The sequence below is a fragment of the Gadus morhua genome, chromosome 17, assembly GCF_902167405.1.
Source record: "Gadus morhua chromosome 17, gadMor3.0, whole genome shotgun sequence".
NCBI classification, from domain to species: Eukaryota; Metazoa; Chordata; class Actinopteri; order Gadiformes; family Gadidae; genus Gadus; species Gadus morhua.
Window position 1 is genome coordinate 3,154,095 of NC_044064.1, and position 27,796 is coordinate 3,181,890.

At 41.6% G+C, this 27,796-nt stretch overlaps 2 protein-coding genes across 6 annotated transcripts in view; one reads left to right on the forward strand and one right to left on the reverse strand.

Moving 5' to 3' along the window:
- Positions 1-12,270, forward strand: part of sec24d (SEC24 homolog D, COPII coat complex component) — a 33,648-nt gene extending 21,378 nt beyond the window's left edge. For 2 of the 3 annotated variants that reach the window (XM_030338482.1, XM_030338483.1), the window contains 2 exons: positions 839-928; positions 1,434-3,700. In XM_030338482.1, coding sequence (XP_030194342.1) covers positions 839-928; positions 1,434-1,574 — 231 coding nt within the window. In that variant the 3' untranslated portion in view covers positions 1,575-3,700. Of the gene's footprint in view, positions 1-838; positions 929-1,433; positions 3,701-12,147 lie in introns of those variants that run through there. The other variant, XM_030338484.1, reaches the window with a different exon arrangement.
- Positions 4,694-27,796, reverse strand: part of kcnip4a (potassium voltage-gated channel interacting protein 4a) — a 113,540-nt gene continuing 90,437 nt past the window's right edge. For all 3 annotated transcript variants that reach the window (XM_030338493.1, XM_030338494.1, XM_030338495.1), the window contains 7 exons: positions 27,340-27,464; positions 23,359-23,428; positions 8,748-8,818; positions 7,457-7,564; positions 7,264-7,368; positions 7,102-7,164; positions 4,694-6,762 (listed from right to left, as the gene is read on the reverse strand). In XM_030338493.1, the coding sequence (XP_030194353.1) occupies positions 6,715-6,762; positions 7,102-7,164; positions 7,264-7,368; positions 7,457-7,564; positions 8,748-8,818; positions 23,359-23,428; positions 27,340-27,464 (590 nt within the window). In that variant the 3' untranslated portion in view covers positions 4,694-6,714. The remainder of the gene's footprint in view (positions 6,763-7,101; positions 7,165-7,263; positions 7,369-7,456; positions 7,565-8,747; positions 8,819-23,358; positions 23,429-27,339; positions 27,465-27,796) is intronic.

The following is a 27,796-nucleotide window of genomic DNA, read 5'->3' on the forward strand; positions in this document are numbered from 1 at the left end:
GATACTTACAAAATCTAGCTTACTCTGGTTGGTTTTTCCAAATGGCATACCTTAGCTTTAAACCCACAGTTTCACTCCAGCCTTAATTGGAGTGATTTCTAAGGATCAATCCCTCCGGGACATGGCTCAATCAACCCCAGGATTAATGGGTTTAGTCTGTGGAAAGAACAGGTAACTTTACGTTGGATAAAAGTCGACCGGCTGCGAGGAAAGAGTGACATAGTGCAGCTTTAAAGCAGGGCATGTGATTAATTTAAAATCAACAGACGGTTTCGCAATTTCCCCAAGATGTCTTGTAATCCTTGTTTTTCCATGCAAATTTACTGCCCTGCGGGCCGGACCGCAACTCCCATAACTCACCTGGAATCCACTCCCCCCCCCCCCCCCCCCCCCCCCCCCCCCCTCCCCTTCTTCAGAACCTAAAACAACTTGTCACGGATAATGAATCAGGAAGATTACTCGCGCTTTTCTCTCTCTCCCGTTGTTTTTCGAGACGTGGAATGAATCAGTGCTGTAAACGCTCTCCGCGGGATAAGTGCATGCAGGTGTAGGCCCATGTGCGTCTGCTCGGGTCAGCTCTGCAGTGAAATAAGAGGTTCAGGTGCTTTGCCTAGCCCGCTCCTCTACCCTCATACCCCGATACCCTCATACCAGCTTTCCTGGTTTCCGACTGAACGCACGTCAGGAACGTTGATCCCCATCTGAACACGTCACCTGTATCTCTGAGTCTCTGCTGCCTGGTAAAGCCCCGGGCTAAGCCCACGGGATTGAACCCACTGGTGATGGATAACCTCTTTGGGATGGCCCACTCATGTGTGCTGGGGTGCGTTGGTTCCAGAATGTGCTGCCAGAGTTGGACAGCCCCCAGTCCAGGAAGGTCCGGGCCATCGTCAGCAGCCTGATGCAGCAGAGACCCAACTCCATGAAGGTAAGGTCCTGGGTGCTGTCCCATACTAGGAAAACATTATTATATATATTGTATATATATATATATTGTGTATGACAACATAACAATAAGTGATTGTTGGTAATCTGTGGGTTTGACATGATTGCGATGATTATCTTCCATGATGGATTGGGATGAAATAGCCTACCTCTTAACAAACGCTAGCGCTGGTCTGTAACAAAGAGGAAATCACGTTTCAATCAAACACGGCCGAAGACTCTTTGCCTCCCCCTAGTGGCCAGAGCAGGTAAACACATTGCTGCTGTAGCTTAGAAGGAACAGATATTTTTTCGATATTGTGTCAATAATTAAATAATGAAATAAAAATCACATTACGTGAAAGCCTTACCCGCAAATAAAACATTCTGCATCCTCAATATTTGTTTGTACAGAAAACCAGTGGTTTGACCCACCATGACCACACTGTCCTCGATGTACTCCTGCGCGGCTCCTCACTCTCCCCCCCCCCCCCCCCCCCCCCCATCAGCTGCAGATCGTGCGATCCAAGGACAAGCTGGAGGTGCTGTTCCGTCAGTTCCTGGTGGAGGACAAGGGGCTGTACGGCGGCGCCTCCTACATGGACTTCCTGTGCTACGTCCACCGCGAGATCAGGACGCTGCTCACCTAACTCCGCCCACCACCCCCGCCACCCCCACCCGTAACCCGGCAACCCCAGGCTGTCCGTCCGTCGTTCGCACAACCCCTGAGTGCGCGCTTGAGTGTGTGTATGTGTGTGTGTGTCTGTGAGCGAGTGTGTGCATGTGTTTGTCAGCCTGAGAGTGTGTGTGTCTGTGAGTCTGTGTGTGCCTGCGAGTGTGTGTAGCTGAGAATGTGTGTGTGTGTGTGTGTGTGTGTGAGTGACTGAGTGTTGACGTCAGGGGACCCCACCTCCACAGGGTCCGTATCAACGGTTTAGGGTTCAGAAAGGAGCAGACAGACAGCGGGTGGTTGGGGGGGGGGAGCCCTGTTGATGCTGATCCTGTGGACTGTGGACTGAAGCTGCCTTGGAGAACAAGCTCTGGTTCTTACTGGTTCTAACTGGTTGAACCCCACAGGAACAAGTTCATTTCTGCTCTGGACTGAGGAACCTTGTAGTTTTGGTTTCCGTCCTGGAGATTCACAAGGAGGAAGAGGGAGAGGCGGGACCATCATAATGAACCAATCAGAGCCCACCTCACCCCACCCGGCCGCCCTCCTAGCCAATCGCCTTGTGCAATATAACGTTATACTTTGTGAAAGATTACCAAAACCCTTTTTTTTTCTTTTTTTGGGCAGAGAATGTCTCTCTCTGTCTCTCTCTCTTTGTCTCTCTGTCTCTCTGTTTCTCTATCTCTCTCTCGCTCTATCGCTCTCTCTCTCTCTCTCGAACCCTTTATACATTTAAAACGGGCAGGTTTGCAAACAAAAAGGGATAATTTACGTTTCCATTTCTTATGTTTACAATTATAAGTAAGATTCGCTGTGCCATTATTTGTTCCGAATGATTCCGAATGATAGTAGTACAAATTAGTTATTTTGTAATTCACTACCAATTATGATATACATACTTGTATGATATGCTCTATACAAATACATTTCAAAATCAGATCACATTTCCAACCAAATAGAAAGTATTTTGCCTTTAAGAAGTAAACTTTACTATTAAATCTCTATTTCATTAGATTGTTGAATGGAAAAGGAAATAGGTTTCCAGAATGTATTTTAGTGTTAAATCCAATGCTATGGAACTAATTGACGACCCAAATGTGACTGAAAAAGATATTCATTTGTATTTCAAATACTTTTTTTGCGATAATTACATGTTTTCCTTGGCAACCAGAGGCACGCTTATTTAGAAAAAGTATTACGATTTGTTTCGGTTGAATATACGTGAGCTATCGTGCGAAAAGTAGCGACAGAACGCCACATTGGTTTGCGTTGCAGAGGGCTCCCTCCATAGGTGAAACAGTGCTACTGCATGTAGAACCGGGCTGATTGGGTGCTTGATTAAGCGCTGATGCGACACACCTGGGGTCCGCTTATTGAACCTGAAAGGAAGTTCAGCCCTGAACTCCTCCAATGAGATAAAAACCTTAAACGGAAGAATCAAGGCGTTTGATTCTACTTTCTGTTTCACCGTTTTTCCTGAATAACAGTTAGGTGAGGATGCTTTCAGGTGAGGGTAATTTGATTTTTGTTTTCTGTTCAGGCTCCACTGAGCACCATTGCTGTAGCAATGGGTTATTCTCCCACCAGCTATAAACCCAATCACTTATCAGTGCCAAACTGCCAAACCATAATGTAATAAAAACTTTCACCACGTAATTATACATTCCAATAATATATATATATATTTTAATTTTCTCCAACTAAAGCATTGTGCTATGTCTTTTCTTCTTCTGCTTTTTCTTCTGTCTAAGTGATATGACAAGGCATTTGATTTAAACAAAGGAAAGCTTAGTTTATCATGTAGCCTAATCAATGAGCTTATTGGAAAGTTGTCTCCATGAAGTGTGTAAAATGTGTGCTATATTACCACCAGCCTTAAACGGTATAAAAACACGGTCCACTCTATGGGGTTGTATGCAAACGTGTCTCAGGTAAAAGTACCTTTACTCTTCTGTACGTCGAAAGGAAGCCCAGCGATTTCAGTGCAATTGGAAAGACGGAATTAAAGCATAGTGGACTGCTGAGCTGAATGGTTTGCAAATGTACATTTCTATCAAATTCCTATCCAGTTTTTGTTTTTATTAAAATCCTGAACAAAAATATTGACACTGTATTTTTATTTTATTTTTTCCTTAAGGTGTGTGTGTGTGTGTGTGTGTGTGTGTGTGTGTGTGTGTGTGTGTGTGTGTGTGTGTGTGTGTGTGTGTGTGTGTGTGTGTGTGTGTGTGTGTGTGTGTGTGTGTGTGTGTGTGTGATAACCACTAAACCGACGGGAGAACCAGTGGTGACTAATGCATCATGGATGCAACCCATGTACTTCACCTGTTTAAAATAAAATGAGTGCTCTTCACAGGACTTGGTCCCAGGTATGCAGTTTTGACCAATGGCAGCTGGCTCTACCGCCCCACTGGGAGGCACTCTGAAAGAAGGTGAGAGGTTATGATTGACTTTGCAATTCAAATGACATTGCAACTTTTCGAAGATTGCATTTTGATGGATAAGGCCATCTGTGAAATTTAAACCCATGTCGCGTTTATTAATAGAACAGCTCTGCAGTACACCATCGATACCCGTGGCGGGAATCAAACCCATTGTCTGGGATGGACAAATTGCAGCTCTCTTGCTACGATCACCTCTCACCTCTTTGTTGTGGTCGACTGGTCAGATTTACGATTTACGTTTCATACTCTTACACTAGTCACCCGACACGGCTTACTGTAGGCTTTGATGGGTGGCCCCAAAGGACCATAGCTCAGGGCCCCAAGACAGTTTAGTATCCCTGTGGATCGGCTTCACAGAGACGGAGACATTCTCATCGGTTTATTGTCGTTCTTATAAAATGTACTCTACACAACTGGACATAAATGTCTGTCGGTGTACATCCTTTAGTATTGTAGTCTAATTCACAAACTTACCCCGGATTTAATGCAGCCCTATTCAGAATAATGTCCCGTTTTCAACATGCTCCCCATCAGCTTGAACTCTACTGAGTCCAATCTCCAGTTGGGTGTAATATCCGCAGCACCACAAGATGGCAGTGTCGCACCAATTTTTGTCTCGTCACGTTAGTTAATTTCAGCACAATAATAAACCAAAAACGGAGTTTTGTTTCTGTTTTAATTGTTTTTTCTTGAATAACCCCAGGCCCAAACCAACAAATGTTGTTAGGGCAAAATAGTATCATGTGAGGGGCTGAACTAGAAAAAAATATCGACAAATGTGGTTATACAACTATTTTTGATTGGTAATGAGTCCCTTATCAAGAAATTGTCCAGCCTGAAAATATTTTGTAAATGAGTTAACAAATCAGGCGCAAAGTATTATGATAAAATATTTAAATGTACCACCTCCAGAAATGTTTTGAAAGTTGCATGAAAGTCATGGGATGAAACACCAGCCGTAGTAGATTCAACCATTTTCTCAGACAAACACAAATACATATCAAATTTTTAAATAGAGATGTGTTGATCAACTTTACATTTCCTTAAGGGTCAAGGCATAAAAAACAAAACAAAACAACGCAATGAAAAAGACGAGTCATCTCTTTTGACTTAACAATGAACACGTTGCCTCTGCTCAGAAACACAATTTCAAGTACTCCTCTCAAAAGGGAAATGCATGCTTAATCAATAACGAGCATGCCTCATTCAGAAATTAATGTAGTGTTCTATCTGTTTGCATTTCCTAAAAACTAACTTTTCGTGGTTAAAAGCATTTGTAAGAACCAACACAGCTGGTATCTAAATTATATGAATACAGTTTTCTAATTGAGACAGAGGGCCATTTGTCAACATCAAGTATCAAATAAAGTAAAGGTTTAGCCAGCAGGCCTTCTGCTCGGATTAGTACTCCATACCAACATGGCAAGGAAAAAGGATGGGAGGTCAGAGGGCAAAAAGCCAAAAGCACATTTACCCAAGATCGAAAGAGACCCATACAAACTACCACATAGTAAGAGACAAACAACACGCTCACTAAAACACACAAATAAGTACGTGTAGCCAACATTTAAAAAGGCTGTAAGATAATCGCTTGTAATACTGTACAACTGGCAATCGATTAACCAATGGCAACAATGCCATATAAATAAACTCAAACCATTGCCTTTCGGGGAAAAACAGCAAAATGAACCCTTTTGAAACTCGTAGAGGAATTACGGAAAGTATGCATCATTGCATCAAGGTAATACGCATCAGATTAAATGAAAAACATTGAAAGCAGCCTATCTCTGGTTAAGATATTGTTTAATTTTATACTCATGGTAAATATATATTTATATGTATCCCTGTGCTTCTGTTGATAAAGTTAGAATTGAAAGGTCTGATTTCACACAATTTCTGCGTGGTCTCATTCTAGTTGGCAAGTAAACACGAATAAAGTTCAAAAGTTTTTCATAGAGGTTTTTATCTAAAGCAATTAAATCATCTATAATATGTACAATATTAAAAATTGTACAATCTAAGTTCTGTGAATGCTCACTTTGGGGAACACAGTACAGACAACATCGTGTAACTTATGGTAAGAACACTCCAGAAACGTTGAAAATCTGACGGAAACTGAGTTTCAAATATAAAATCAATAGGATGATCGTTAGTTATTTCCTTAATGTTAATTATGAATGGATTATATCACAGTGATTTTGATCCTTCAAAGCAAATACTACGGCCAACAGAAAAATAAATAATCTCTTGCTATGACTCTTGTTCTCAAACTACACACTCATCTTAGTGATAAAACTCCTCGGTCAATAATGCTGAAAGCTGACCCGGGTTATCGCTTGCAAAGAAACACAATGTGACCGTAAACATAGTAATTATTCCTTGTTGTGAAAGGTATTCCTCCCAGGCAACACGTGTACCATTCAGGAATGAAACAAAGTGTTGAACATTGATCTAGAAATGTTAATTATTAATAGAATGTCATTTTGAGACTGCTTCCACTGAGCCGCCCCATTTAAATTCTCTCTTCAGACCCGTGGGCGTGAAACGTTGAAACGTGGGTCTGCTCCCTACAGTCCAGACCGGGCAGAGTGGAGCCCGGGTGAAGATTATGAGGATGAAGACCACGACGGCGTCCCCCCCCCCCCACCATAGCCTCGGCGGTCATATCATCTCCACGGTTTAGATGACGTTTTCAAACAGATGCATCGACCGCATGATGTTATCGTCCTGCGGGATGAAATAACAGGTAGAGAAGTCCCAAGTTGTCAAATTAAAAATATATATAAATGAAACACATGTGCCACACTGTTCGCTGTTGCTCACTTTCAAACAAGGCATCTACTAAAACGACTTTGCTTTTCGTGCTTGTTTTAAATCACATATCCTCACCACAGAGCTTGATTTCACCATCAAAGTAACGAAAGAGCGACCTTATTTAAACTAGGTAGCCAAAACAACAAGCCAGCCCCAATTATTTTGATTGGTATCAACAGCAGAACAGAATTCACCCTTCACAACATTACACTCAAGCCTCGCAGAAACAGACGCTCTGAGAAGACATCTTACATTTTGGCAACAGTCGATGAACTCATCGATGGTGACCACGCCGTCTTTGTTCTTATCCATTTTCTGTGGGGAAAACAACATAGTGAGTATAGTACTACAGAGTGTTGAGTATCCCTCCGTGTGTGTGGGTGTACTAAGATAGAGAGGCTCCAGGGTCCTTGCCTGGAAGAATATCTCCACGTGTTGATGCGGTGTCTCCTCTTTGAGCACCGGATACGTGCACTTCCCCATCATGTCGTAGATCGCCTTCATGATGTCCAGCATTTCCTGGAACACATTTTAGATGGCTTATATATTTATAAAAGCCACAACCGCAGCACTACAAAAACTTAAGTGTGTGTTTGTGTGTGTGTACCTCTTTGGTGATGTAGCCGTCCTTGTTGATGTCGTACAGGTTGAAGGCCCAGTTGAGCTTCTCCGTGATGGTTCCCCTCAGGAGGATCGAGAGGCCCATGACGAAATCCTGACGTTTGAAACAAGATTCACAGTTTGGATAACGGTTTCAAAATGCTTTCGAAAATATGTATTTTTTTTTAAGCACATTTTTTGTAAAACTGGAAAAGAAAGAATGTCAAAGGATTTTATATGCTAGAAATATTATCACTAGAATTCAAAAGGGTAGGATTAATTTGAAACAATTATTTAAAGGTGACGAGACATTAATTAAAAAAACTATCTGAAAATGTAAGTGAAACACGCTCAACCGAAAAACAACAATAATATCATATTGTTAATATCGATTGTTTTGAATCAAATCGGCACTAATAATAAATATAATCCCAGTAAACCCAGGGGTTGGGGGGGGGGGGGGGGGGGGGGGGGTGGCTTAGAATGGGACCGAACTGACACACAACACTACACAACAATCAGAACTACACATCAATCAGAGAGACGAGGAACCACCGAGAGGCTTCTCTGTACTAATAAGCAAGATTATACCTTCATGAATATTAATCGCATGCTAATAGCCATCGCAAACTGGCTGGTTTTAATTAAAATGAGTCATGTTGTGGGCTTATCTAACGCCCTGGGGAGGTCTGCAACACTATCCGCGGGTATCCTCGAAGCAAACTTTTTTCGTTGGATGAGTTTTTATCCGTTACATTGCAGCCTGGGGTCATTTCATTTCACAACTGTCAGAACCTGAGGCTCAGACCAACAAATAATGAAGCGCTTTCTGTTTCAGAGCAGCCAAGCAAGCAAACACATTAGGGGCCGTCAATCTGCTTCAAGTGTCCATTTGATGTGCATGCGTTGTTCATCATGGTTTAATCATATTGGAAACTCCCATTTATGCATGTTAAATACTAGGCACAGTTGAATAAAGATTGGCTTCAACAGAACTTGGATGTTCTAGTAAGAATGTTTTAAAAAAAATACACAGTTTAAGCATGATCCTATAATAGTACTACAAACAGTACTTGGCATCTTTTAGCAACTCAACCTAGCCATCTTTGTTGTTTACGGGGAATTACAGGTTCCTAGAAACAAGTGCTTGGCACTTGTTTCTATGAACATGCTTACTGTACCTATCTTCTGACAAATGTACTAAATGCCCTAAATGTAAATTATCCAAAACCATACAAAAGGTTGTACATCCTTTAAGGATTGGACGTGTTCTTCCATTACGGCCACTCAAATCTCACCTCAAAACTCACAGATCCATTGTGGTCCGTGTCGAAGGCGTTGAACAGAAAATGTGCATATGTCGAGGCGTCTGGGGAGAGAGGCATGGACAAGAACACAACCTGGTTACACAATTGCACGAAACAAAAGTATTTTCACATTCTTATTTATTTTAGCAAAAAATATTTCAGAATATATATTTTTTTGTTTATTGATATTAACTTTCAACCCACAATGAAAGTCCTGTTCAGGTTGGTGTTGTGTGAGTGAGAGTAGCCTAGCTGTGTCTCGTTTGCGATTCAATCCTTTTACTGTAAAGTCACGTCTATTCTAACGTCAACTACAAGTAAATCTCCGAGAGGCTCGGAGTGTACGGCTCTGTTGCACAACGGAGATGGCCCATGTTACCAGTGAGTGAGTCCCGTGCGATAAGGACAATGTGTTTGAGTCCTCTTCCGGTCGCTGTTGTTTAAACGAGGCAAGCACTGTCTCTTTTGTGATAAAATGATGAGTCATGTCTATTCTAACGTCAACTACAAGTAGAACTTCCCAGTATCTCAGACTGTGTAGCTCGGTGGCGCAATGGAGAAAGACGATGTGAGAAAGAGGAGTTGTAAATATGCCATGGCGGCACTGTTAAAGATGTCAGACAGGTCACCTATCGCTCGGGAAAGCCCAAGGGATTGGTGTACGTCAAGTTTGTGGATAAGGCACAGGCTTCCCCTGTGGTGCAGAAGTCTGACGGAACGATTGTGAATGATTTGATGTCGACCTCGATGCCTAGCCAAGCATATGGATCGAGAGGGAGAGGACATTCCCAGGTCTCAAAGCTGCCAGGCTCTCTACAGCAACCCAGGAAGGGCTGGGGGTGAAGCTGTGAACGGGACTTCTCAAGACAGTTTTGGTTTAGTTTAGGCTCCTACTAGATTGTTGGGCCAGTTTTTGGCTTTAGTGTGTACTCCAGGGTTAGTTTCTAGACTGTTCTTTAGTTTGTAGTTTGTCTTTTCCTGAAAGGAGAATGGGAGCTTGATGGCTCTGTTGGATTGTGTACTGAAGTCCAAGAGTAAATATGTTTTGTGAGACACAGTGGTAACAATAAGTTTATGCACCCATGCTAAAGTTGACTAAAAAGAGGAAATCGATTGACAAATGAGGAAAAATCATCATTTGTTTAATTAAGGTATTCCTTTTTGGTCAACTTTAGCATGGGTGCATAAACGTATTCTTTCCACTGTATATGAGAAACGTCATTGTTAAAGAAAAAAATGTTGGAAAGGAATACATAGGTATGTAAAATTTGAAAAATAAGTAAAAAATATACATGGGTTGGGTGTTTCACCATTATGCTGTTTCCTCTATGGTTTTACGGTATAGGTTAGCGTGTGCCTGGTTAGGGTCAGTACTGACGTCTTTCTTTTCTTGATACTAACATTAATTCTAAACAGCATTTTACGAAGTAGCCTATAATAGGAAATGCTCAAAGGTAAATCAGCGTAATTTAACACTTACTGTAGCTGTTTATGGGTAAAGAAGCAACGGTGATGGACCGTACTAAACGCCCTATCCATTGTATGGGTCTGTAAAATGCTTATCAAATCAAATGTATTTATTAAGCACCTTTAATAAAAAGGTAAGGGGTTGTGGGGAGATTTTGTTTTATTTATGTTTTTTCCGTGCCTGTCTACGCTTCAAACTCGTGCAGATTGCAGAACTATGCAACAGCGCCCCCTGGGGTCACACTTTTCGGTGGGTCGCAGAATTCGGTGTAATCCCGGTGTAATCCCGGTGCACCGGGACACGGAGCTGTTCGCCTACGGTGGCTGTGGACCTGTGGTGAGACCCCCCCCTAGATAGGTTAGAATGCACTCACCAAGGAAAGCTTAGGAACATACAAGTTCAGCACAGAACGTACATAGGTTACGGCAGTGGTTCCCAAACTTTTTTTCAGGGGACCCCCTTTTGGACTTGAGACTGTTTTCGCGACCCCCCGCTCCGCGCGACAGCACCCCCCCCCCCAACTTAGTGCATTAATGTTACTATGCATAATAATAATGTTCAAAATCATTATTATTATTATTGTTATTATTATTATTATTATTATGCAGTAGTAATCATCACCATTATTATCATTGTTATTTTTAATAATGTTATTATTACTATGTAATATAAATCTTCAGACAGCCATGTAAATATGCAAATATAGCCTTTTGGCTTAAGTTTCATTATAAAAAAATTAATAGTAAAAAACCATTAATAGTAAAGCATCAACAATTGGTCAGTAACAATATAACAATACTAACCCAATCCCCACCCCGAAAAGTTGTTTTTTTCAGTGACTTGGGTGTGCTTGCCTTTCTGCACAAAGTTTTTGAAATCTTGGTGACAGCTTTGAGATTGCCACGTTCGATGGCGGGACAAACCGACAAATATAGAATCAAAGGGTGGGGTTACAGGGGGTTCTTTTCAAAGGTGGATTTCTCTCTGCAAAGTGGCTGTGCATTAAAAGCCTATTCTGACGCCAGTATTTTAATTTGATGTTTCATATAATTATTCGTATATATTTTTTATTTTATTTTTATTTTTATTTATTTATTTATTTTTTTAATATGCAAACTGGCCCATCTCTCCGCGATCCCCCTGACGGTGCTCCGCGACCCCCCGGGGGGTCGCGACCCCCAGTTTGGGAACCACTGGGTTACGGGTTGTCTACCCGGGTAATAACGAGCGCAGGAGGTCGGGCTTCGTACGTTCTTATGAAGGTCAGTCCTTAAAGATGTTAAAATCTTATGCAAGATGTTTTGCATTTTGAAATGTTGAGCCGTTGAATTACATTTTTATTTCTTGAAAAATAAAATCTTTCAGTACACTCCAATAGACCATGTACATCCTGCCTTTGAAAGTACAGGATCTTGTTGCTTATGAAATCCTCCTGTTCTTATGTTATTCTAACTTCAACTACCAGTTGAACTTGGATGACGGTGAATGAGTGCACTCATTCCCAGCCATCCATTCTGCCAGACAGTCATTCCCACTCACCCATTCATTCCGAATCACTGTTTGTGCAAATTAATTATTGTGAATTGAGTAATTCACAGTAATCAATTCACAGACAGTTATTCGCACTCATCCATTCACCATACATTCATTCCCATGGCTCGATTCCGGCCTAGCGAAGTAGCCTATAATAGGAAATGCTCAAAGGTAAATCAGCGTAATTTAACACTTACTGTAGCTGTTTATGGGTGAAGTAGCAACGGTGATGGACCGTACTAAACGCCCTATCCATTGTATGGGTCTATAAAATGCTAATCAAATCAAATGTATTGATTAAGCACCTTTAATAAAAAGGTAAGGGGTTGTGGGGAGATTTTGTTTTATTTATGTTTTTTCCGTGCCTGTCTACGCTTCAAACTCGTGCAGATTGCAGAACATATGCAACAGCGCCCTCTGGGGTCACACTTTTTGGTGGGTCGCAGAATTCGGTGTAATCCCGTTGCACCGGGACACGGAGCTGTTCGCCTACGGTAGCTGTGGACCTGTGGTGAGTGCCTCGCACCTGACCCCCCCCTAGATAGGTTAGATTACACTCACCAAGGAAAGCTGTTCCTAAGCTTTCCTTGGTGTTACCCCTTATGTTTTTTTTCATGATGACCGATAAAAAACAACAGTGTTACCCCTTATGTTTTTTTTCATGATGACCGATAAAAAACAACAGTGTTACCCCTTATGTTTTTTTTCATGAGGACCGAAAAAAAACGACAGTGTTACCCCTTATGTTTTTTTTCATGATGACCGATAAAAAACAACAGTGTTACCCCTTATGTTTTTTTTCATGACGACCGCTAAAAAACGACAGTGTTACCCCTTATGTTTTTTTTCATGAGGACCGAAAAAAAACGACAGTGTTACCCCTTATGTTTTTTTTCATGATGACCGATAAAAAACAACAGTGTTACCCCTTATGTTTTTTTTCATGACGACCGCTAAAAAACGACAGTGTTACCCCTTATGTTTTTTTTCAAGACGACCGAAAAAAAAAGACAGTTTCCCCTTATGTTTTTTTTCATGAGGACCGAAAAAAAACTACAGTGTTACCCCTTATGTTTTTTTTCATGATGACCGATAAAAAACCATAGTGTTACCCCTTATGTTTTTTTCATGACGACTGCTAAAAAACGACAGTGTTGCCCCTTATGTTTTTTTCAAGACGACCGAAAAAAAATAACAGTTTCCCCTTATGTTTTTTTTCATGAGGACCGAAAATAACAACAGTGTTACGTCTTACACACCGTGGTCCTCGGTGGCGCAATGGAGAAAGAGAAATTCAACCTTATCTGAGATCTGGCGACCTGGGTTCAAGTCCTGGGTATGTCTATAAAATATTCGTGTTTTTTTACACTTTTACCAAACAAGAGGTGCCTCGGTGGTGGAGCTGTTTCCTATCTGTTCTGGGGACATGGGTTTGTACCCTGCCATGGTTAGTTTGTGGGAACAAGTGACGTTTTTATTGTTTTTTTCCATGACGACCAATAAAAAACAACAGTGTTACCCCTCATGTTTCATTTGATAAAAACGACAGTGTTACCCCCTATGTTTTATTCGATACATTTCGACAGTGTTACCCCTTATGGATTTTTCATGACGACAGATAAAAAACGACAGAAGCGGTCAGGGCTGGTGGTTAACGGTTGGTTAACGCTCTGTAGACTCAGGTTCGAGTCCCCGCACACACGGCTAATAAGAATGACGAGCTTTCAGACACTATGTAGGTTCAGGTGCCCTGCTCAGAACCAGGGTTTAAGAGGTACCGTAATGGATACATCTTAGTTCTCAATCATGTGAATGGTAAAGTCAAGTATAACCTCCAAACAAGTTTTGGTAACCGTCTGGGTGGTGCAGCGGTCAGGGCTGTTGGTTAACGCTCTGTAGACTAAGGTTCGAGTCCCCGCTCACACGGCCAGCAGAGGTACGTCAATGGTTACATCTTATTTCTCAATCATGTGAATGGTAAAGTCAAGTATAACCTCCAAACATGTACTGGGAAGCGTCTGGGTGGTGCAGCGGTCAGGGCTGTTGGTTAAAGCTCTGTAGACTTCGGTTCGAGTCCCCGCTCGTACGGCCACCAGAGGTACGTTAGTGGATACATCTTATTTCTCAATCATGTGAATGGTAAAGTCAAGTATAACCTCCAAACATGGTCTGGTTAGTGTCTTGGTGGTGCAGCGGTCAGGGCTGTTGGTTAACGCTCTGTAGACTAAGGTTAGAGTCCCCGCTCGCATGGCCACCAGAGGTATGTTATTGGATACATCTTATTTCTCAATCATGTGAATGGTAAAGTCAAGTATAACCTCCAAACATGTTCTGGTAAGCTGCTTGGTGGTGAAGCGGTCAGGGCTGTTGGTTAACGCTCTCTCTGCTAAGGTTCAAGTCCCCGCTCAGACAGCCACCAGAGGTACCTTAATGGATTCATCTTATTTCTCAATCATGTGAATGGTAAAGTCAAGCATAACCTCCAAGCATGCTCTGCTTAGCGTCTTGGTGGTGAAGTGGTCAGGGCTGTTGGTTAACGCTCTGTAGACTCAGGTTCGAGTCCACGCACGGGTAATAAGCATGATGATCATTCAGACACTATGTAGGTTCAGGTGCACTGCTAAGAACCAGGGTTCAAGAGGTACCGTATTGGATACATCTTATTTCTCTATCATGTGAATGGTAAAGTCAAGTATAACCTCCAAGCATGTTCTGTTAAGTGTCTTGGTGGTGAAGCGGTCAGAGCTGTCGGGTAACGCTCTGTAGACTCAGATTCGAGTCCACGCACGCACGGCTAATAAGAATGAAGAACTTTCAGACACTATGTAGGTTCAAGAGGTACCGTATTGGATACGTGAATGTATTGAACCCTCTACTCCCTGCTTCGTGGCTGTGTGAATGTCCCTTTACTGCCCCCATTATAACCCCCCCCCTCCTTCTATAAAGTTTCATCAAAAGAATGGTTTCCCCTTTGATGAAACTTTCTAGAGGGGGGGAGGCCCCCTAGAACGGGACAAAGTAGCAAGACCCCTTTAGTCCTTACTTTACCATTCACATGATAGAGAAATAAGATGTATCCATTACGTTTGGGGGTACTCCCTTCTTGTTTACCGGGTGAGCGGGGACTTGAACCTTAGTCTACAGAGCGTTAACTAACCGTTAACCACCAGCCCTGACCGCTGCACCACCAAGACGCTTACCAGAATGTGTTTGGAGGTTATACTTGACTTTACCATTCACATGATTGAGAAATAAGATATATCCATTAAGGTCCCTCTGGTGGCTGTGTGAGCGGGGACTTGAACCTTAGTCTACAGAGCATTAACCACCAGCCCTGACCGCTGCACCACCAAGACGCTTACCAGAACGTGTTTGGAGGTTATACTTGACTTTACCATTCACATGATAAAGAAATAAGATGTATCCATTACGTTTGGGGGTACTCCCTTCTAGTTTACCAAGTGAGGGGGGACTTGAACCTTAGTCTACAGAGCGTCAACTAACGTTAGCCACCAGCCCTGACCGCTGCACCACCAAGACACTTACCAGGTTGTGTTTGGAGGTTATACTTGACTTTACCATTCACATGATTGAGAAATAAGATGTATCCATTAAGGATTAACGGACGGAGGTAGTGGGCACGGGGCGTTACCCCTTATGTTTTTTTCATGACGACCAATAAAAAACCACAGTGTTACCCCTTATGTTTTTTTTCATGACGACCGATAAAAAACGACAGTGTTACCCCTTATGTTTTTTTTCATGACGACCGATAAAAAACGACAGTGTTACCCCTTATGTTTTTTTTCATGACGACCGATAAAAAACCACAGTGTTACCCCTTATGTATTTTCAATGACGACCGATAAAAAACGACAGTGTTACCCCTTATGTTTTTTTTCATGACGACCGATAAAAAACGACAGTGTTACCCCTTATGTTTTTTTTCATGACGACCGATAAAAAACGACAGTGTTACCCCTTATGTTTTTTTTCATGACGACCGATAAAAAACGACAGTGTTAACCCTTATGTTTTTTTTTCATGACGACCGATAAAAAACAACAGTGTTACCCCTTATGTTTTTTTTCATGACGACCGATAAAAAACGACAGTGTTACCCCTTATGTTTTTTTTCATGACGACCAATAAAAAACGACAGTGTTACCCCTTATGTTTTTTTCATGAAAACCAATAAAAAACGACATTGTTACCCCTTATGGTTTTTTTCATGACGACCAATAAAAAACGACAGTGTTACCTCTTATGTTTTTTTTCATGACGACCAATAAAAAACGAGTGTTACCCCTTATGTTTTTTTTCATGACGACCGATAAAAAAGGACAGTGTTACCCCTTATGTTTTTTTTCATGACGACCGATAAAAAAGGACAGTGTTACCCCTTATGTTTTTTTCATGACGACCGATAAAAAAGGACAGTGTTACCCCTTATGTTTTTTTTCATGACGACCGATAAAAAACAACAGTGTTACCCCTTATGTTTTTTTTCATGACGACCGATAAAAAAGGACAGTGTTATCCCTTATGTTTTTTTCATGACGACCGATAAAAAAGGACAGTGTTACCCCTTATGTTTTTTTCATGGCGACCGATAAAAAAGGACAGTGTTACCCCTTATGTTTTTTTTCATGACGACCGATAAAAAACGACAGTGTTACCCCTTATTTTTTTTTTCATGGCGACCGATAAAAAACAACAGTGTTACCCCTTATGTTTTTTTCATGACGACCAATAAAAAACGACAGTGTTACCCCTTATGTTTTTTTTCATGACGACCAATAAAAAACGACAGTGTTACCCCTTATGTTTTTTTTCATGACGACCAATAAAAAACAACAGTGTTACCCCTTATGTTTTTTTTCATGGCGACCAATAAAAAACAACAGTCTTACCCCTTATGTTTTTTTTCATGACGACCAATAAAGAACAACAGTGTTACCCCTTATATTTTATTTGACAAAGACAACAGTGTTACCCCTTATGTTTTTTTTTCATGACGATCAATAAAAAACAACAGTGTTACCCCTTATGTTTTTTTCATGACGACCGATAAAAAACCACAGTGTTACCCCTTATGTTTTTTTTCATGACGACCGATAAAAAACGACAGTGTTACCCCTTATGTTTTTTTTCATGACGACCGATAAAAAACGACAGTGTTACCCCTTATGTTTTTTTTCATGACGACCGATAAAAAACCACAGTGTTACCCCTTATGTATTTTTCAATGACGACCGATAAAAAACGACAGTGTTACCCCTTATGTTTTTTTTCATGACGACCGATAAAAAACGACAGTGTTACCCCTTATGTTTTTTTTCATGACGACCGATAAAAAACGACAGTGTTACCCCTTATGTTTTTTATCATGACGACCGATAAAAAATGACAGTGTTAACCCTTATGTTTTCTTTTCATGACGACCGATAAAAAACAACAGTGTTACCCCTAATGCTTTTTTCAAGACGACGGATAAAAATGACAGTGTTACCCCTTATGTTTTTTTTCATGACGACCAATAAAAAACGACAGTGTTACCCCTTATGTTTTTTTCATGAAAACCAATAAAAAACGACATTGTTACCCCTTATGGTTTTTTTCATGACGACCAATAAAAAACGACAGTGTTACCTCTTATGTTTTTTTTCATGACGACCAATAAAAAACGAGTGTTACCCCTTATGTTTTTTTTCATGACGACCGATAAAAAAGGACAGTGTTACCCCTTATGTTTTTTTTCATGACGACCGATAAAAAAGGACAGTGTTACCCCTTATGTTTTTTTCATGACGACCGATAAAAAAGGACAGTGTTACCCCTTATGTTTTTTTTCATGACGACCGATAAAAAACAACAGTGTTACCCCTTATGTTTTTTTTCATGACGACCGATAAAAAAGGACAGTGTTATCCCTTATGTTTTTTTTCATGACGACCGATAAAAAAGGACAGTGTTACCCCTTATGTTTTTTTTCATGGCGACCGATAAAAAAGGACAGTGTTACCCCTTATGTTTTTTTTCATGACGACCGATAAAAAACGACAGTGTTACCCCTTATGTTTTTTTTCATGGCGACCGATAAAAAACAACAGTGTTACCCCTTATGTTTTTTTCATGACGACCAATAAAAAACGACAGTGTTACCCCTTATGTTTTTTTTCATGACGACCAATAAAAAACGACAGTGTTACCCCTTATGTTTTTTTTCATGACGACCAATAAAAAACAACAGTGTTACCCCTTATGTTTTTTTTCATGACGACCAATAAAAAACGACAGTGTTACCCCTTATGTTTTTTTCATGACGACCGATAAAAAAGGACAGTGTTACCCCTTATGTTTTTTTTCATGACGACCGATAAAAAACAACAGTGTTACCCCTTATGTTTTTTTTCATGACGACCGATAAAAAAGGACAGTGTTATCCCTTATGTTTTTTTTCATGACGACCGATAAAAAAGGACAGTGTTACCCCTTATGTTTTTTTTTCATGGCGACCGATAAAAAAGGACAGTGTTACCCCTTATGTTTTTTTTCATGACGACCGATAAAAAACGACAGTGTTACCCCTTATGTTTTTTTTCATGGCGACCGATAAAAAACAACAGTGTTACCCCTTATGTTTTTTTTCATGACGACCAATAAAAAAACGACAGTGTTACCCCTTATGTTTTTTTTCATGACGACCAATAAAAAACGACAGTGTTACCCCTTATGTTTTTTTTCATGACGACCAATAAAAAACAACAGTGTTACCCCTTATGTTTTTTTTCATGGCGACCAATAAAAAACAACAGTCTTACCCCTTATGTTTTTTTCATGACGACCAATAAAGAACAACAGTGTTACCCCTTATATTTTATTTGACAAAGACAACAGTGTTACCCCTTATGTTTTTTTTTCATGACGATCAATAAAAAACAACAGTGTTACCCCTTATGTTTTTTTCATGACGACCGATAAAAAACCACAGTGTTACCCCTTATGTTTTTTTCATGACGACCGATAAAAAACGACAGTGTTACCCCTTATGTTTTTTTTCATGACGACCGATAAAAAACGACAGTGTTACCCCTTATGTTTTTTTTCATGACGACCGATAAAAAACCACAGTGTTACCCCTTATGTATTTTTCAATGACGACCGATAAAAAACGACAGTGTTACCCCTTATGTTTTTTTTCATGACGACCGATAAAAAACGACAGTGTTACCCCTTATGTTTTTTTTCATGACGACCGATAAAAAACGACAGTGTTACCCCTTATGTTTTTTTTCATGACGACCGATAAAAAACGACAGTGTTAACCCTTATGTTTTTTTTTCATGACGACCGATAAAAAACAACAGTGTTACCCCTTATGTTTTTTTTCATGACGACCGATAAAAAACGACAGTGTTACCCCTTATGTTTTTTTTCATGACGACCAATAAAAAACGACAGTGTTACCCCTTATGTTTTTTTCATGAAAAACCAATAAAAAACGACATTGTTACCCCTTATGGTTTTTTTCATGACGACCAATAAAAAACGACAGTGTTACCTCTTATTTTTTTTTTCATGACGACCAATAAAAAACGAGTGTTACCCCTTATGTTTTTTTTCATGACGACCGATAAAAAAGGACAGTGTTACCCCTTATGTTTTTTTTCATGACGACCGATAAAAAAAGGACAGTGTTACCCCTTATGTTTTTTCATGACGACCGATAAAAAAGGACAGTGTTACCCCTTATGTTTTTTTTCATGACGACCGATAAAAAACAACAGTGTTACCCCTTATGTTTTTTTTCATGACGACCGATAAAAAAGGACAGTGTTATCCCTTATGTTTTTTTTCATGACGACCGATAAAAAAGGACAGTGTTACCCCTTATGTTTTTTTTCATGGCGACCGATAAAAAAGGACAGTGTTACCCCTTATGTTTTTTTTCATGACGACCGATAAAAAACGACAGTGTTACCCCTTATGTTTTTTTTCATGGCGACCGATAAAAAACAACAGTGTTACCCCTTATGTTTTTTTTCATGACGACCAATAAAAAACGACAGTGTTACCCCTTATGTTTTTTTTCATGACGACCAATAAAAACGACAGTGTTACCCCTTATGTTTTTTTTCATGACGACCAATAAAAAACAACAGTGTTACCCCTTATGTTTTTTTTCATGGCGACCAATAAAAAACAACAGTCTTACCCCTTATGTTTTTTTTCATGACGACCAATAAAGAACAACAGTGTTACCCCTTATATTTTATTTGACAAAGACAACAGTGTTACCCCTTATGTTTTTTTTTCATGACGATCAATAAAAAACAACAGTGTTACCCCTTATGTTTTTTTTCATGAAAACCAATAAAAAACAACAGTGTTACCCCTTATGTTTTTTTTTCATATGCGTTGGATAACGCGAGTACCGCGCCTATCCTGACGCTTGATCATTGTGTGGTGGTTATGGTGCGGCCACACCAACCGCGTTACTCGCGTTGGACAACGCGAGTAACGCGCCTAACCTGACGCTTGACCAGTGTGTGGTGGTTCAACGCTTCCAACGCGTCAACGCGCCAACGCAGCTAGATGAGTCCATGTCCATGCAAGTGAACGGAGCGTTCCCTCTTCGTCATAACTATCAAACCAAACATCCTTCACATTCACTGAGCGAACATTATGAAAGTAAAATGCACATTTCTCGCTAAAAATGTTTCCATAAACGCATTTAATGGCGTAACTATGTAACTATTTCCACCCAGAATAAAGAAAAATGTCGGCCGTGGCTGCGCTGGAGTCCGAGGTAGGAAACCCAAACGCCGCCGTGTTTGGGTGATAGAGTTTAGATCAGGTCAGATTAAATAATCTCGGATATAAATAACAATAATCGGGTTAAATAACTTCACATGGTGTGTCTGGTGTGTTTCCAGCATTCGCAGTGTTGATCAGCAGAGAAGCAGTCCGCCAAGACGTTGAGGTTGCTTAGCAACCAGAGACTCTGTCCATGCAAGTGAACGGAGCGTTCCCTCTTCGTCATAACTATCAAACCAAACATCCTTCACATTCACCGAGCGAACATTATGAAAGTAAAATGCACATTTCTCGCTAGAAATGTTTCCATAAACGCATTTAATGGCGTAACTATGTTACTATTTCCACCCAGAAAAAAAGAAAGATGTCGGCCGTATGCTTCTGTGCAAGCTCACTACTCTCTGCCAGTGACGTCGGGTCAAGCTCCACGCTGATTGGCTACCGCGGCTAAGCGTCACGCGTTGGAGCGTTGAAAGTTCAATTTTCTGAACTCCGGGCGTTGGTGCGTTGGGCGCGTTACTGCGTTTACGTGCGTAATTACGTGCAACTGCCGCGCCTAACGCCCCCAACGCAACGCTTCAACGCTTCAACGCGCCTAAACCAATGGTTCCCTATGCAAAAATGCTGATTTTCAACGCCCCTAACGCGAGCAACGCGGTTGGTGTGGCCGTACCATCGGTTCAACGCTTCCAACGCGTCAACGCGCCAACGCAGCTAGATGAGTCCATGTCCATGCAAGTGAACGGAGCGTTCCCTCTTCGTCATAACTATCAAACCAAACATCCTTCACATTCACCGAGCGAACATTATGAAAGTAAAATGCACATTTCTCGCTAAAAATGTTTCCATAAACGCATTTAATGGCGTAACTATGTTACTATTTCCACCCAGAATAAAGATAGTTGTCGGCCGTGGCTGCGCTGGAGTCCGAGGTAGGAAACCCAAACGCCGCCGTGTTTGGGTGATAGAGTTTAGATCGGGTTAGATTAAATAATCTCTGATATAAATAACAATAATCGGGTTAAATAACTTCACATGGTGTGTCTGGTGTGTTTCAAGCATTCGTAGTGTTGATCAGGAGGGAAATTGTCCGCCAAGACGTTGAGGTTGCTTAGCATCCAGAGACTCTGTCCATGCAAGTGAACGGAGCGTTCCCTCTTCGTCATAACTATCAAACCAAACATCCTTCACATTCACCGAGCGAACATTATGAAAGTAAAATGCACATTTCTCGCTAAAAATGTTTCCATAAACGCATTTAATGGCGTAACTATGTTACTATTTCCACCCAGAATAAAGATAGTTGTCGGCCGTGGCTGCGCTGGAGTCCGAGGTAGGAAACCCAAACGCCGCCGTGTTTGGGTGATAGAGCTTAGATCGGGTTTGATTAAATAATCTCTGATATAAATAACAATAATCGGGTTAAATAACTTCACATGGGGTGTCTGGTGTGTTTCCAGCATTCGTAGTGTTGATCAGCAGAGATATAGTCCGCCAAGACGTTGAGGTTGCTTTGTAACCAGAGACTCTGTCCATGCAAGTGAACGGAGCGTTCCCTCTTCGTCATAACTATCAAACCAAACATCCTTCACATTCACCGAGCGAACATTATGAAAGTAAAATGCACATTTCTCGCTAAAAATGTTTCCATAAACGCATTTAATAGCGTAACTATGTTACTATTTCCACCCAGAATAAAGAAAGATGTCGGCCGTATGCTTCTGTCCAAGCTCACTACTCTCTGCCAGTGACGTCGGGTCAAGCTCCACGCTGATTGGCTATCGCGGCCAAGCGTCACGCGTTGGAGCGTTGAAAGTTCAGATTTCTGAACTTCGGGCGTTGGCGCGTTGGGCGCGTTACTGCGTTTACGTGCGTAATTACGTGCGTCTGACGCGCGTAACGCCCCTAACGCGACGCTTCATCGCATGTAACGCGTCTACGCGCCTATACCAATGGTTCCCTATGCAAAAATGCCGAATTTTGACGCCCCCAACGCGAGTAACGCGTTTGGTGTGGCCGTACAGTTACCCCTTAGGTTTTTTTCATGACGACCGATAAAAGACGACAATATTATTAGCCATTATGTTTCTTCCATGACGGCCGATTACTCCTTATGTTTTTTTTATGACAACAAATGAAAAACGACAATGTTACCCATTATGTTTTTTTCCATGATGACCGATAAAAAACAACAGTGTTACCCCTTATGTTTTTTTTAATGACGACCGCTAAAAAACGACAGTGTTACCCCTTATGTTTTTTTTCATGACGACCAATAAAGCACAACAGTGTTACCCCTTATATTTTATTTGACAAAAACCACAGTGTTACCCCTTATGTTTTTTTCAATAAAGACCGATGAAATACGACAGTGTTACCTCTTATGTTTCTTTTCATGACGACCGATAAAAAGGACAGTGGGTGGGATTGGGGCAGAAAAAAAATATTTTTGTTGTTTTGTTGTTGTTTTGTTATTGCTTTGATCGAATGACCCCTTCTGACCGATACTACATATAATACCTTTACTGTTTCATGTCATGGATTGGAACACTTGGGATTTTTTATAAAATGACAAGGAAGTAGAGAACGCAAAGCCGTCTTTGTTTGGCTCAAAACCATCAAGGAAACCAAGGAAAAAAACAATATCCATTTTATTTTTCAATACTGGGGGGAAAGCAAACAAGCATTAGCCGTAATGTCTCATAATCCAACAGAAAGATCACACAAGAGAGACCAGGGAATAATGATGGGGGAGGGAGACTCTTGGCTACAACAACATACCTCCTTGCGGGAAGAACTGTGAGTAGATGTCTTTGAAGGTGTCTTCGTTGACCACTCCACTCGGGCATTCCTGGAACAGGAGCAGTGTATTACAATGATCAAAACAACATTACATCTTCTTGTGTGGAAATGTTTTTTTTTTGCTGCTGCTGCTTGTGTTCGGTAGACTTGGACACAATACACTCTAAGTACATATCGATTGTGAAAAGATACCTCTTGAACAAAATATCGTAAGACATTTTTCTGTTAATTATAGGATCCATTATTTTGAACAGTTGCTTCAAATAATGTGAGCAATTGCCTCAGAAGTCCCATGCTGTCACAAGAAAGGGATTCTAATACTGTTTATCTGTCAAAACATGTCCAGAAGATAAACTACCATCACATAATTTCCATAAAGATGACTCCTCTTGGACTCTACATCGAACATTTGCAACCTTCATTAATTAGAAATATAAGTGAATGCTCTAACCAATATTGAACTAACTTCCCAATTGTTTCATTCTAGCTAACATCAGTGGAACTTGTCTTTAAGCGTTTATATTTTGTATTATGCTGTATTGATATTATTTACACGTCTCATTATAAAAATCCATTCAATTGCAAAGTAATGTGCCAGTAATATCATTAAATAAAAGGACGCTAGATACAAGGCCAACATTAAAAAAGGCTGTCAACTTCCTCCTACAAGCCTGCATGAAACCTTGAATAAAATACACAATAACATATTTTTGTCTTTTTCTATGTTTTGTTTGTTTTGTTTGCGTGCGTGTTAGACCTTTGCATCCACATTGCCAGAGCCTTCAGGGAAATGGAGAATAGTAATGTCAGCTAATGATGTACTTGTATGTAAAATACGTATTCAACATCTAATATCACCACAAATAAGGTCAAGGCTGACAAGAATAGAACAAAAATGAAGACATTACTGAAAAATATGCATTGTAATCAGCAAGAAGCAACTAATAAATTAGTTTTAGTAGAGCATATTTCATGTATTGAATGTGTTGTACCAAGTTGTAGTACCATGTGGTAAAACTGATGCAGGTAGAAAAGGAGCACACTGCAACTTTTAAGATAAAAATATACCTGCCAACAATATCTGCTACTGCCACTTCATTACAATCTAAATTGAGCTTATCTTTTTTTAAGCCCCCATTTGCTGTCAAATTCTCAATGTCTGTGTCCTTAAAGCTGCTTTTCACTGCATCTCTTCTCAGAATGTGGATTTCTCTCTCACTCCGGTAAACGCAAAGTAAGTTTGAACAAAAAGTAAAAGCTTGGGGCAATGACGTTAGACGCTGTAGAATCACGTTGTGTCGTTTTGAAAGCTATTCTGTGTCGTTCGCCACCACCTTCACTTGCTCCCCGTTATCGGCGGTTGACTATGATTCTCGTCCCGTTCAGACGTACACTGCTTGATAGTTTTAGATCGAAGACTCTATTAAACAGTACATATTTTATGATTTGGCGCAAGCAATGACACTTACACTGGAATGAGACGGGCGACATGCAGGGTTCAGAGAAAGGTTTAGTGGTTCCACCCCCCCTGGACACAGAGTGTGAGCGCAGCATGTACAACTGGCACACTGACATCTGTGGGCAGACTTTTGTGTTTATAGGAGAGGGATTGTAGCCGATAAAAACCCCTGAGACGCCTCGAGTAACATAGGTCCAAACATAAGAGAGACTATCCCTGTAAATACAGAATTAGACGGTATTACTTTCATTGTACAACTTGACCGTGGCTTTAAGCACACAATTACACTCGTCCTCTTAGAAAACACTTTTTATGTAACTTCAGTTTTATCTTTTACATTTTAAACCCAAAAACATTCAGATGAATGGGAATGTTGCAACCAAAGCACAACGTGTAAAACGATTTAGTGAAAGAGTTTACTTCAGGTTGACAATTTGGCAGGGAACATAACAATGATCCAGGCCTGTGTTTCATCATAAGAGTGCTGTCTTTGTGGCCACAGGACACTGGTCTCAAGAGGTGACAACCTGAACCGGTGTCCATTCTTCTGTACACTGGGGAAGTGCCAGCTCATCCGCACAAAATAAATCACAGGTTCATCACGGGGGATACAAAAAACCAAAGCCAGCCAGCCTTGAAGTGCCGGCGTGTGAAACAAACCCATCAGCCATAGTTATAAGTAAAGGAATCAGACAGGGTCGTCCGTGAGCGTGAACAGAAAATGGCTGATCTGTTCTGCCGTGCGTGGGACTGGATAATGACAACGCCATAACCGACACCGTCTCCAGTCAGACAGGAGGGTGCGTTTGCGATCGAGTCTTGAGAAGAGGATTTGGATGGAGATATCGTGGTGGAGCACGGGGGAGTGGGTACACTCTCCGTAACGGCAGGTTAGGGAGTCAGGACCTCAAGGTCACAGGTGTTAGGTCTGCTGATCTCCACCAAAGCCCTGCCTGCTACGTGTTCCACATGGACAGCGTCTACGGTGTACTGTGGACACCGATGACCTCGTTCTCACAAACCGCAACCGCGTTCCCGGTTCCGATGTTCGCTTTCCTCCGAAACCTCAGACAACCCGAGAGGGCGAGCGTCCGCATTTCTTACAATAGACGACAGAGGATTTATCGGTGCGCTGCGGGGGAAAAAAACGTGCTTTTGTTACGCCAGTGAAAATCGCTTATTCTTGTACCGGATGATTTCAACAAAACTCTTGCAGAGGTTCACCGAACAATAGTTTCTAACGTTATCACTTCCTGGGCGATGACTCAACCTGCAGGCAAGCACACTTCTAAAGTGAGTAGAGTGTGCGCCGAGAGGACTGCTGAGAAGCAGATCAGGTTTCTCGAAGCACACAGGGGCTAAAATAAGCAACGGCTCGCGCAACCGTTGCGTCCCAGGTGCGGATCCTAATCTCCCACGAGGGAGGGCGAAGACCCAACCGGGGGGACCTTCACGAGACGCCTCATTAGATCCCCCCACCGTCCGGGTCTCTGTCCCCGCACACAAGGACACACGGACACAAAGACACGCGGACATACGGACGGGCATCTCGGCCAGCGACCTGTGCTCCTCTCAACAGGATGCGGCTGCCACCAGAGGGTTACCGGAGGTCAAAGGGCGAGCGCTGCCACCGTCTGTCACGCTTCTCGCCCGCGTTTCGGCGTCGGCAGACAATTAGGACTCAGAGTTAATTCTGGGTTATCTCATTAGGCCGCACACACCCGAGGCGAGGAGAACAGGGAGGAGAGCCTATGTGGGCCACGTTGTCACACAACACTCTCCGTGACCCGATTGCTCATCAGTAATCTACGCCATTTTCATAACGGTTTCATGGTATCACACCGCTGTTTCACTATTATTTCCTCTCTGGGCCTGACGACCAAAGGACCTTACAGGGAATACAGCAAGGAGAAATTAAGAAGCAAGTAGAGATGATCGATGCTCACGGATACGTTCAGGTTGAGGATCGAACCCAGAACTTTTAAACTAGAACGTTTCAAACAGGCAACATTAATCCCTGACACACCTACCCAGCATCTATCCCTGAGTGTGTGTGAATCCTGAATAGCTTATCAAGCTGAATATTATAAATCGTATATATCGTTTTTTTAAGATCATATTATATTAATTTCCCCAATAATTCTGACATTTCTGCTGCAGTTTCTATGACCTGATGAGATATGGCCTACTCTTTAATATTGTTACAGTTAGTTAGTCATTTTTTACCAAGCTACTAATTATTAATATTGAATTAACACAGATATGGACCCTCATTCATTCAAAAGCAGCTAGCAGGGGTTAGGCAAACTTCATATCAAGAACGCCTCTAAATCTGGACATCGGGTATCGAACGTGGTACTCAGTCAGAGTCCAACGCCCTACAAACCACTGCACTATCCTACACCCAGCGCCAAACCACCAGGTCAACCACACCAACGTCCATACCGACGATACCTATGAACAGAAACACGTCCATGGAGTGCGAAGGACACTGGGCTTACGTTCTTGAAGCCGCGGTACAGGATCTGGAGCTCCTTCCGGGAGAAGCGGGTCTGAGCCTCCAGCTGCTCCAGGCCTTCAGGCCGGTGGCGCACCGCCGACTGCTCCAGCTCATCCTCCACGCTGTCTGCAGGGAGGAGAGAGAGAGAGAGAGTCAGTCGGTGTGTGTGTGAAGGATAGTACCGGAGAACTTAGTCCAGAGAGTCAGTCGGTATGTGTGTAGTAATGATGGAAGTGATGGGCACTTTGGAGGGTTTGCTGCAAGGGATCAACTCTGAGTCGGTCTTGTGTGTTTCTGAAGCACTGGGTGGAATCAGGAGCCCTCGAGGGACAGGGTCGCAGTCACGTCTCGGTTTTAAGGGTGGCTGACGCTTTGTGAGGAAAGTGTCTCTCTGTGTGTGTGGTAAACTTTGTTGGCCGAATGTTCAAATGGATGTAAACGAAAGAAAGACTGAAAAA